Source organism: Oncorhynchus keta, chromosome 22 (assembly GCF_023373465.1).
Source record: "Oncorhynchus keta strain PuntledgeMale-10-30-2019 chromosome 22, Oket_V2, whole genome shotgun sequence".
NCBI classification, from domain to species: domain Eukaryota; kingdom Metazoa; phylum Chordata; class Actinopteri; order Salmoniformes; family Salmonidae; genus Oncorhynchus; species Oncorhynchus keta.
Genome location: NC_068442.1, coordinates 10,339,819 through 10,352,307, shown reverse-complemented (window position 1 = coordinate 10,352,307; position 12,489 = coordinate 10,339,819). Strand labels below are relative to the sequence as shown.

Here is a 12,489-nt window from a genome sequence, read left to right as displayed (position 1 = left end):
AATAGGTCAGTTTTATTGAAGTATGAGTAATGACATTGTCCAAGAATAAGCTGCCCGCCCCTCTTAACGCTTTTCTTGGTTGTTTGATGAGCACTTCACATCACAACTGTGTTTGAATTGTTTGATGCCAAACCATGACGCTGCTGAGCATGTGTGGGAGTCAAGCTGTGCATGTGATTATGTTGGCAGCTATCAAAACAACTTGGTGAAACGCATATGAATACATATTTGACAGTGACCACTAAATCTCACATGATTGTTTTCTGAAAAATGAACATGATAATCTGAAGTGCACTGTTGAGAATGACATTAACATAACAAGGACATTATTCCACAGTCATTTATTGAAAAATTACAGAATATAGAAAAATAAATAAGGCGTAGTAGAAAAGTGTATTTATTATTTCTTTTTGTAGCTGTAGCTCTAAACCCTGCTCCAAACTGCACATTTCTCCTGACTCTCAATTTGTGGTCAAACAGATGCTGCAGGACTATTTTTGTCGCAATTATTTAGTGGAAAAACGTATTTCTTCCCTTGTTGATGTGAGGATAATGGAAGCCAATTGTTTACACTATTGTGTTTTGTCTTTCGAGGCTAACCGTAATTAGCCTAAAGTGCTTCCATTTGTCAAACTGTTCGTCACACAAACCAGTTTTGTGCTGTATCATTCTATTGTTAAAGGACTAATTATCCATTGGCGTTTGCCAGATGGAAGAAGGCCGAGCTTAACGGCTTTTCAGAAAACAGATTGTCCATTAACGAGCTTCTGCAGTCTTAATCCGTCTCAGTCCCTCTTTCCTGGTTATTGCATTATTTTCCTCCTCTCTGTCTGTCTCTTCCAGGTAAAGAACATGCTGAGGAATGACCTGTGTCTAGACCAGGGGCCTGACTCGGACAACATCCCCATCCTGTACCTCTGTCATGGGATGACACCACAGGTGAGTGCCCTCTAACCCCTCTATCTGTAAGGTCACTCCCAACTCTGTCCTGGTCCTAACGCAAACACCACAGCAATTATTCCTGGGTCTTTTCCCCACTTACAAAATCAGATTGTTGCTCTAACTATGAGTCAAGCTATTCATCCATGTTTCCTTGTCCGTTGAATGTAAAAGCTCTTGGAAAAGGTGTTTCTCGAATGCCTTGTGCTTTTATACGACTTGTTCCTTTTACCTCTTTGGTAATGTGCTTTTTGTGTGATGTGATTTTAACGCATCATAAACAATGAACGTCTGGCCGTCTACATAGTCACATTGCATAATTCATAATTGCAACAAGACAGTCTGGTACGGCATCTTGAGTTTTTCTGAGGACACTATGTTCCACTATTGCCGGAGAAGTCAATATAATCGACTGGTGCCTGAAATGTTAAACCATAGATGGAAATCAATCTACACGGCTACTGTAGCTCTCCAAACTGCTGCACTTTCACTATTCTGTCTCGCTGTCGTTATACATTTTCATTTTCCCCCTGAGACGTACATTTGGCTCATGATCGATAACTGAATTATTATGTATAACACTTTCATGTGATTTTTTGTTGTTGCTGAAACCCAAAATATGAGATTATCAATTGCGAAGGTGCTGAAGTCCAAAATGCAATTGAGTTCTAGACAGTAACTCTACAGGAATGACTGTAGAATACAAACAGAGATGTTTTACATTGGGTATTCAGGCTGAATCCTGCCTCTGTACTATGATGGAGTGTTAGGGGTTAGGATAAGATACCATTGCACTCCATCAGTGTGTAAGCCTATACAAACTCTATCAGAGCATTATCTGGGTATGGATGGAGGTGAAAGGTGGTGTTGTAGCGTTGACTATCATTAAAATTGAAGACTGTTCAATTATCAAACCAATTCTCTGTGTAATTATTCCGTAATTAAACAAATCACTGAATAGTAATTAACTAGGAAGTTGGGGCACCTTGGGAAAATGTTTGAGTCTAAATTTCCCGAATAGAACTCTTCAGATATTTTATCTTATCGATTACAGTCTTCTATTAATGTATTATTACCGGGGCAGTGGTCTGTCGCAGCCGGCCGCGACCGGGAGGCCCATGGGGCGGCACACAATCGGCCCAGCGTCGTCCGGGTTAGGGATGGTTTGGCCGGCATGGATATCCTTGTCTCATCGTGCACTAGCGACTCCTGTGGCGGGCCTGGGCGCAGTACACGCTGACCAGGTTGCCAGGAGTACAGTGTTTCCTCCGACACATTGGTGCGGCTGGCTTCCGGGTTGGATGTGCATTGTGTCAAGAAGCAGTGCGGCTTGGTTGGGTTGAGTTTCGGAGGACGCGTGGCTCTCGACCTTTCGCCTCTCCCTAGTCCGTACGGGAGTTGCAGCGATGAGACAAGACTGTAACTACTACCAATTGGATACCACGAAATTGGGATGAAAAAGGGGTAAAATATATTTTTTTATGTATTATTACCTCATCATTCCTGAACGTCGCAAACCCTTTATCTGCAATAATCTTAGCATCGTTCCATGACACCGATGTAAATGTCTGTGCTCACGGGGTGTGGTCACTGACTAGTTATAACTTTATATGAAAACCCAAACTCTCATTTAGAAGGCTAACATCACATTTCATCTTTTCAAAAGTATATCTATACTCAATCATTTATTTTATACAACATTCAGATGCAATCGGGGCGGCAGGGTAGCCTAGTGGCTAGAGCGTAGGACTAGTAACCGAAAGGTTGCAAGTTTGAATCCCCGAGCTGACAAGGTACAAATCTGTCGTTCTGCCCCTGAACAGGCAGTTAACCCACTGTTCCTAGGCCGTCATTGAAAATAAGAATTTGTTCTTAACTGACTTGCCTAGTAAAATAAAGGTAAAATAAAAAATAAAAAATCCCCATAATTGAGGAGTGTATACAAAGAAATGAACAGTAATGTGTGTCTCCTGTCCTTCATGAGGTCACCAAATGAAACAAACTCAACATGATTGTCCTTTAAGTGTCCACAGACTACTCCAACTGCTTGCAATACAGAAATACTGTTCAATTATTCAACCTTTTTGATGTCCAAGTGTCTCTCTGTTTTCCACAGTTACATTCCAATCTTCATTACTACTGAGCTCAGAAGCAGTGTATTTTACGACCGCCATAAAGCGAGAGAGAGAGGGCACTGTAGAGCGGACCCACTGTAACCTGATCCTTCAGATCTTCACAGGAGAGTTATGACAGTGGTGAATGTCATTGACCATGAACCAGCAACCAATCAGAGTGATGGCTTGTCTACTATGGAGGAGGTAGAAGAGTATTTCCTGTGGGAACGGATGGTCTGCCATGCCACTAGGAAATGTCTCGCCTCCAGTAGCGATGTGTGGGTAAAATCTCGGGACGCCAAGCCAGAAAAAAAGCCATATTACAACCGATGTGTTGTGAAAATTGCGTTGTTTGCTCTGTAACCTTTTAGGCCTATATCATGGTGGCAAGGCATATGAAGTAAGGCCCATACAATAAGATGACAGTGGCAGAATAAATCAACCACACCTTTTTGTTTCATCACAAAGCCTGAGGGCAACCTATGTTCAGTGAAGTCCCCATTGCAATTAGCTTTTTACAAAGTTACTTGACCTTCAGCATGGTCAAGCAAGTTAATGTTACCCCCTGAAATACTACCTTTTGATTTTGTTCATTTTAAGACGTATTGTTTGGAACAACGTACTCTACATGTACATCACATTTCCAGAATGGGCTCTGTGCTAATTCTGAAGTTATGAGACATTTTATTAGCACTACCAACACAGTGAATGGTAAATATATTCAAAGTGAAGTCTCTGCTGGTGATTTGCTGAATGTGCAATCCTAAACGAGGCTTGTGATTTGGTTAATTACCTAAAAGTACCAGAGCTCCCCCAGGAAATGTGATGTTTGAAGGGTATATTGTTCCAAATATAATTTCTTTAAGTAAGAAATATCAAAAAGGGTCATTTTCTTATATTTTTTATTGAATAAATGAATGTCAACGTTTTTATTTCAGAATCTAGACATAATACATATTTGAGAGAACATTATAAGGAGTATATTGATACCAAGATGTTGTCTGTATACTGCACGGTTCACAGATCATAGGGTCTTATAGGAGGCATGTATACTGTAGGTATAGAAAATATCTAAAATGGCCTCTTAAAAAAAATCTAATGTATGGTTTGTGATGCAAATGTAAAAAGCATGTCTAACATCCTTCCACCCAATTAAGTTTCTATGTGAAAATGGCTAAAACAACAATCTGAGATACAAAAAATATTTTTCGCTCCAGTTGGCATGGAATCGCCCCATTAGATCTGGTGTTACCTAGGAGACCAGACTAGACTGTGTGGAGATATGGAGAAAATCCCAATTGGCACTGCACTGGGTGGGAGAAACCTTTTAGGGATCCATATTTCTTATCAAAGGATCTTATCAAAGAGCACTCTACAGGTTACTGCAGAGAGTGAAAGGGAGACCGAACTACAGAAAAAACACTGAAAGAAATGTGTAATTCTGCCTTGACTGGTTTGATCTATACTGTAGTACTACCAAAGGTGGTATCAAGGCACAAGGCGAGACCCAAATGCAGATGGTTGGAGTCTTACAATGTTTATTAATCCAAAGGGGTGGTTGTTTTCAGTCGTCTGTTACACACTTGTTGAAAGTTACTTTGGCATCTTTGCTAATTAACTTTAGATGCATTGATATGATATATCTGTGTGAAATTATTTTCATAATGAAGGATTGAGAGTTGGCTCGGATAATTGACAGCACCATCTCTTCCTTGCCTAGCATATGAACAGAAAAGTGACTCAGGAGGAGAAAGATATATACATATTTGCAATGAAGTCCTTGCTGAGTTAATTGAAGAGGGATTAGTACATGTTGGCTGTGTAATGTACAAATCCTGACAGTTACTGGAGTGCTACAAACACATGTTTTGTTCTTCTATACTTGTGGGGGCCTAAAATTAGTTTCCACTCAAAATATTTTTTTCCTTAACCTGAACCATACTTTGGGGTTTTGGCAATTAGACCCGTTGATCTACTTTCCCAGAGTCAGATGATATTGTGGATACAATTTTTATGTCTCTGTGTCCAGTATGAAGGAAGTTAAAGATAGTTTTGCCAGCCAGTACTAACTAGCGTTAGCATAATGACTTCCAGTAATTGCGCTTACACTAGTTAGCAATTGCGCTAGCAACTTCCTTCAAACTGCACGCAGAGACATAAAAATGGTATCCACAAGTTCATCTGACTCTGGGGAAGTAGATTTCCAAAATCCCTTTAACCCAAACCCTAAACCTAACCTAACCTAACTCCTAGCCATAAACCCAACCCCCAATTCTTGACATTTAACCTAATGAAGTATCATATGTACAGTAGCTCAGTAATAGAAAGCAGGAGCTCCTGTGCCATCAACTTCAGCCTGCTGAAAAACAAAGAGGAACATTAATAGAGCTCTCTGCTAACACAAGGGCCTTTTGTTCTAGCCCATCGCTCTGAATTACTTTCCGTCTGTCTGTTATTCCAGAATTGTTACATTTAACAGAAACGTTCCATCGGGATTGAGTCTCTTCTCGCAATGAATACGCAATGAGATTTTTACATGTTAGGGATTGACATGCTCCCTTTCTATTCCTCGTACAGAGAGGCCTTTGTTCCACACGGCTCAGTGTAAAAAATGTAGAAGTTATTTTCGATGACTCTTAAAGAGACTGAAATGCTGTGGTATCGGTAACAATATGAGTGTAGGCCAGAATAAGTGTATTGAAATCTTAAAGATAATGGATATCATATATGCTTCTGTAATAGAGTCGTATCCGCAATATTGTGCAGTGCATTGGGACAATATATTCAGAGCCCTTCACTTTTTCCCAAAATGTTTACGTTACAGCCTTTATTCTAAAATGGATGACATTTTTTTATTTTTTTATCCTCATCACTCTACACACAATACCCCCATCATGACAAAGTGAAAAGGGGAAGAAAAATCTCTAATTTGGACTCATCAGACCAAAGGACAGATTTCCAGTCTAATGTCCATTGCTCGTGTTTCTTGGCACAAGCAAGTCTCTTCTTATTGGTGTCCTTTAGTAGTGGTGTCTTTGCAGCAATTCGACCATGAAGGCCTGATTCACGCAGTCTCCTCTGAACAGTTGATGTTGAGATTTGTCTGTTAATGAATTGAACTCTCTGAAGCATTTATTTGGGCGGCAATTTCTGAGGCTGGTAACTAATGAACTTTTCCTCTTCAGCAGAGGTAACTCAGTCTTCCTTTCCTGTGGCGGTCCTCATGAGAGCCAGTTATATCATAGAGCTTGATGTTTTTTGCAACTGCACTTGAAGAAACTTTCAAAGTTCTTGAAATGTTCTGTATTGACTGACATTCATGTCAAAGGAGTGATGGACTGTTGTTTCTCTTTGCTTATTTGAGCTGTTCTTGCCATAATATGGACTTGGTCTTTTACCAAATAGCCCTATATTCTGTATACCACTCCTACCTTGTCACAACACAACTGATTGGCTCAAGTGCATTAAAAAGGAAAGAAATTCCACAAATTACCTATATTTTCTATAAACAAGGCACACCTGCTAATTGAAATGTGTTCCAGGTGACTACCTCATGGAACTGGTTGAGAGAATGCCTTGATGACAACTTTGCCAATTCTTGGCAAAGGGTGGCTACTTTCAAGAATCTCAAATAAATAAATGTTTTAAACTTTTTTTGGTTACTACATGATTCCATATGTGTTATTTCGTAGTTTTGATGTCTTCACCAACATTATACGATGTAGAAAATAGTAAAAAATAAATAAAAACCCTGGAATGAGTAGGTGTCCAAACTTTTGACTTGTACAGTATGTCAACCATCTGAATGAAAAACAGTCCGTCTTTAGAGACGGAGAAAATATTTATTTAAGCAGCCCTTATACTTTAGAAAAACCTCGATTTAAAGCACTGAAGACAATGATTTATGTTTTCGTCTGACTTTGGAATATAAATCTGTGTTATTTTACATATAAACAAACTATTCTTCCAGAACGACTTCACACGTATTCAAAAAGCAAATAATTGATCACAACTGGGATCAAAATATGAACTTTCTTATTGAAAAAATGTCACATCAATCCTCTTTTTTCCCCCAAGCAGTTTTCACTGAACTTATTTTCTGCTCAGAAGGAGATGGTGCATCAACTAAGTCAAACGTGTGAAAATAACACCCTTTTTCAGTATTCTGAGGTATTGTGAAAGGGGAATGTGAACTTAAGGCATGAAAATGGTTGTCATTTCATTAAGTCAAGCTCGTTTCAAAGACAACTCCATTGAGGCCCATTAAGACAGGGTGCAATCTTATCAACAACAGATTAACATAATCACATGGTCCCTGAACCTTGCATCGAGATAAGGAGTTACTGTATCTCTCCCTAGAAAAATCCATTGAAATCTGTGAATGTTTACAGCACAAATATCTTACAATCATGGGATGTAGCTGTACATACTATTCACATTATTGTGAAAAACGAGATGCAGAGCTTGATCTCATTTATGGCACACAGAGTTTAGTTGAAAGGAGAGAAAAATATGCACATCCAACTAAATGCACAGCAAGAGGACTTTTGATATCATTATAATAATCAAATAAATGTTTTTTTTTTTTTTTTTTTTATCACCCAGAGACTGACAAAGAGATATCAAAGGCAAAATATCCTGCAACACCACAAATGTCATTTATTTGATCTGGTGTCCATGCAGATTGTCGTATGTGGGGAAAGACGCATAGAGTGCTTAAAACATGAACCACGGAACACAGGAGTTGCTTTAGACATAATGATATCAAAAGTCCTCTTGCGCTGCATTTTTCCCAGGCAAACTTGTCCTTTCTCCCCTATCTGGGCATTGAACATGTGAAAATGCCATGTAAGGGGGGGGTATTGACAATTTCCTCCTTAGACAAGTCCTTTTGGATACATTTCCTCAACACTCTGTCTTCAAGAGGTCTAAATGAGGAACTAGACGTAAAATATTTTCTATAAAATGTGTTCTGCTCATAGGGTGTGCTGTTCTCCCATTTTCCCTGTATATCATATTGTATACAAAATGATCTATATTAGCCTACTTGACATGGATAAAAAAGTACAATCCAACTCGGATCGAAAGGCACCTGATTTAAATCACCATGGGAGCATACCAGAGTTGCAGACACAGAATGTAGTTACCATGATGACTTTCCATTCTCTCTCATCACCTGTATGCTAGTGCTATCCGGAATACTTGATGTCCCTACCCTAAACCCTAACCTTAACCCCTTACCTTAATCCCTACCTAACCATAACCCCCTTAACCGTTTGAAATGTCAACTTCTATGGGGTGATGTCAGAGTTGGGAGATCCCAATGAATCTATTTAGACTTCCTCTCCTGTATGACTTCTGTATGAGTGATGTGGGGTGTCTGTGGTTGGACTCAGATATGTGTGGGTGTGGGATGATGTTTAAGGCATGCGTTACAAGATGGGTCAGTGTTAATGCGTGTGTGTATGCCACAAAAATATAAATGCAACATGTAAACACTTACTGAAAAAAACAGGCTTCTGACAAACAGTTGTGGCAAGCCTTTGACCAATTTGCCTCAAATTTGCGACAAGCTCATATTTTCACATGCAAATTAGTTTTGTGGCAAATGGTTGCTGTACATTTGCGGCAACTTGTGAACTTCTGGCAAACAATTCTGGGAAACTTGTGGCGAACATTTTGTTTGTTGTAAACTCAGTGAATATGCAAATTAGATCACATTTTTGGTTACTGTGTGTTAAACAACATTGGAATGTATCTACAGTGCATTCGGAAAGTATTCAGACCACATTACCTTTTCCACATTTCATTACGTTACAGCCTTATTGTAAAATATATATTTTTTAAATCTAAAGTAAAAGCAAAAACAGATTTTTAGAAATTCTTTAAAATGAATTTAAAAAATCTAAACTTAAACCATATTTACAGAAGTTTTCAGACCCTTTAATCAGTAATTTGTTGAAGCATCTTTAGCGGCAACTACAGCCTCAAGTCTCCTTGGGTATTATGATGCTACAAGCTTGGCACACCTGTATTTGCGGAGTTTCTCAAATTCTTCTCTGCAGATCCTCTCAAGCTCAGTCAGGTTGGATGGGGAGCATCACTGCACAGCTATTTTCAGGTCTCTCCAGAGATGCTCGATCTGGTTCAAGTCCGGGCTCTGGCTGGGCCACTCAAGGACATTCAGACTTGTCCCGAAGCCACTTCTGCATTGTCTTGGCTGTGTGCTTAGTGTAATTGTCCTGTTGGAAGGTGAACCTTCACTCCAGTCTGAGGTCCTGAGTGCTCTGGAGCAGGTTTTCATCAAGGATCTCTCTGTACTTTTCTCCGTTCATCTTTCCCTCGATCCTGACTAGTCTAAACATCTCCACAGCATAATGCTGCCACCACCATGCTTCACCGTAGGGATGGTGCTAAGTTTCCTCCAGATGTGATGCTTGGAATTCAGGCCAAAGGTCAGAGTGAACATCAGGTTCTTGGTCACCTCCCTGACCAAGGCTCTTCTCCTCCGATTGCTCAGTTTGGCTGGGCGGCCAGCTCCAGAAAGAGTGTTGGTGGTTCCAAACAAATTCTATTTAATTATGATGGAGGCCACTGTGTTCTTGGGGATGTTCAATGCTGCAGACATTTTTTTGGTACCCTTCCCCAGATTTGTATCTCGACACAGTCCTGTCTCGGTGCTTTACAGACACTTCCTTCAACCTCATGGATTTTGCTCTGACATGCACTGTCAACTGTGGGACTTTATATAGATGGGTGTGTGCCTTTCCAAATCATGTCCAATCAATTGAATTTACCACAAGTGGACTCCAATGTGGTTGTAGAAACATCTCAAGGATGATCAATGGAAACAGGATACACCTGAGCTCAATTTCGAGTCTCATAGGAAAGGGTCTGAATACTTATGTAAGTAAGGTATATACTTTTTTTTTTTACATTTGTAAAGATTTATTTTTTAAAAACTGTTTGCTTTTTTTATCATTCTGGGATATTGTGTGTAGATTCAGGGGAAAAATATAATTAATCAATTTTAGAAGAAGGCTGTAACAAAATGTGGAAATGTAAAGGTCTGAACACTTTCCAAATGCACTGTAAATAAACCAAATAATGACTTAATATGAACTTACTTCACAGAGAAAAAAAATAAACATAGTAAATGTAGTAAATATACTTAACAACATGCATTCAATGTCTCAAATAAATCCAATACAATTTGAAATAATCTGCGTGGTAATGAAGAAAATAGCAAAGACTGAATATTTTTATACATGGGAGAAATGTGAACAATATGGGGATGTTGACCTTAGGCTGTTTTAAAGGGACAACTACATAATTAATTATGAGCCAGGTGATAACTGAGCAATAGATTAAGAATGGAAGTTTAAAAGATATTCAAATGTTGTTAATTATTTAAAACAACAAAAAACAAAATCAAACCCAGTCCAGAACTATTGCCTTTTGAGTGAACTTTGGAGATGGCTGCCCTGAAACTATCAGAAAACAAAATTAGGATACTGAAAACAATCGGTGAAAACAATTTCTATCTTGGCATCTTAAAAGGTAGAAATTGGGTTGTGACAAACCCAGCACATTGGGTTGGGGGATTGACCCAGCAGCTGGGTAATTTATGTAATCCTAATTTCAATTTTTCTTGAATATGTTTGCTTACTCTTACCATCCCACCTCCTCACAATCAATATACAAGGTTGAATTTCAAATAATGAATTTCTATTGCCTGCATTTCAGAACATACATTGAAACAAAGCCCTAATGTCTATTTATTATACTGAACAAAAATATAAACACAGCCCTAATGTCTATTTATTATACTGAACAAAAATATAAACACAACATGCAACAATTTCTAAGATTTTACTGAATTACAGTTTGTATAAGGAAATCAGTCAATTATCAAGCCTCTCCAGGTTCTCCTTTACCCAAATCCAGATAGCAGATGTTCTGAAAGAGCTGCAAAACCTGGACCCGTACAAATCAGCTGGGCTTGACAATCTGGACCCTCTATTTCTGAAACTATCCACCGCCATTGTCGCAACCCCTATTACCAGCCTGTTCAACCTCTCTTTCATATCGTCTGAGATCCCCAAGGATTGGAAAGCTGCCGCAGTCATCCCCCTCTTCAAAGGGGGAGACACCCTGGACCCAAACTGTTACAGACCTATATCCATCCTGCCCTGCCTATCTAAGGTCTTCGAAAGCCAAGTCAACAAACAGGTCACTGACCGTCTCGAATCCCACCGTACCTTCTCCGCTGTGCAATCTGGTTTCCGAGCCGGTCACGGGTGCACCTCAGCCACACTCAAGGTACTAAACGATATCATAACCGCCATCGATAAAAGACAGTACTGTGCAGCCGTCTTCATCGACCTTGCCAAGGCTTTCGACTCTGTCAATCACCATATTCTTATCGGCAGACTCAGTAGCCTCGGTTTTTCGGATGACTGCCTTGCCTGGTTCACCAATTATTTTGCAGACAGAGTTCAGTGTGTCAAATCGGAGGGCATGCTGTCCGGTCCTCTGGCAGTCTCTATGGGGGTGCCACTCTTGAGCCGACTCTTTTCTCTGTATATATCAATGATGTTGCTCTTGCTGCGGGCAATTCCCTGATCCACCTCTACGCAGACGACATCATTCTATATACTTCTGGCCCGTCCTTGGACACTGTGCTATCTAACCTCCAAACGAGCTTCAATGCCATACAACACTCCTTCCGTGGCCTCCAACTGCTCTTAAACGCTAGTAGAACCAAATGCATGCTTTTCAACCGTTCGCTGCCTGCACCCGCACGCCTGACCAGCATCACCACCCTGGATGGTTCCGACCTAGAATATGTGGACATCTATAAGTACCTAGGTGTCTGGCTAGACTGTAAACTCTCCTTCCAGACTCATATCAAACATCTCCAATCGAAAATCAAATCAAGAGTCGGCTTTCTATTCCGCAACAAAGCCTCCTTCACTCACGCCGCCAAACTTACCCTAGTAAAACTGACTATCCTACCGATCCTCGACTTCGGCGATGTCATCTACAAAATTGCTTCCAACACTCTACTCAGCAAACTGGATGCAGTCTATCACAGTGCCATCCGTTTTGTTACTAAAGCACCTTATTCCACCCACCACTGCGACCTGTATGCTCTAGTCGGCTGGCCCTCGCTACATATTCGTCGCCAGACCCACTGGCTCCAGGTCATCTACAAGTCCATGCTAGGTAAAGCTCCGCCTTATCTCAGTTCACTGGCAACACCCACCCGTAACACGCGCTCCAGCAGGTGTATCTCACTGATCATCCCTAAAGCCAACACCTCATTTGGCCGCCTTTCGTTCCAGTGCTGCCTGTGACTGGGAGGAATTGCAAAAATCGCTGAAGTTGGAGACTTTTATCTCCCTCACCAACTTCAAACATCTGCTATCTGAGC

General features: G+C 40.2%; 1 protein-coding gene across 3 annotated transcripts in view; it reads left to right on the top strand.

The window, feature by feature from the left end:
* Positions 1-12,489, top strand: part of LOC118401028 (polypeptide N-acetylgalactosaminyltransferase 18) — a 95,260-nt gene that overhangs the window by 43,801 nt on the left and 38,970 nt on the right. For all 3 annotated transcript variants that reach the window (XM_035798170.2, XM_035798171.2, XM_035798172.2), the window contains exon 9: positions 844-939. In XM_035798170.2, coding sequence (XP_035654063.1) covers positions 844-939 — 96 coding nt within the window. The remainder of the gene's footprint in view (positions 1-843; positions 940-12,489) is intronic.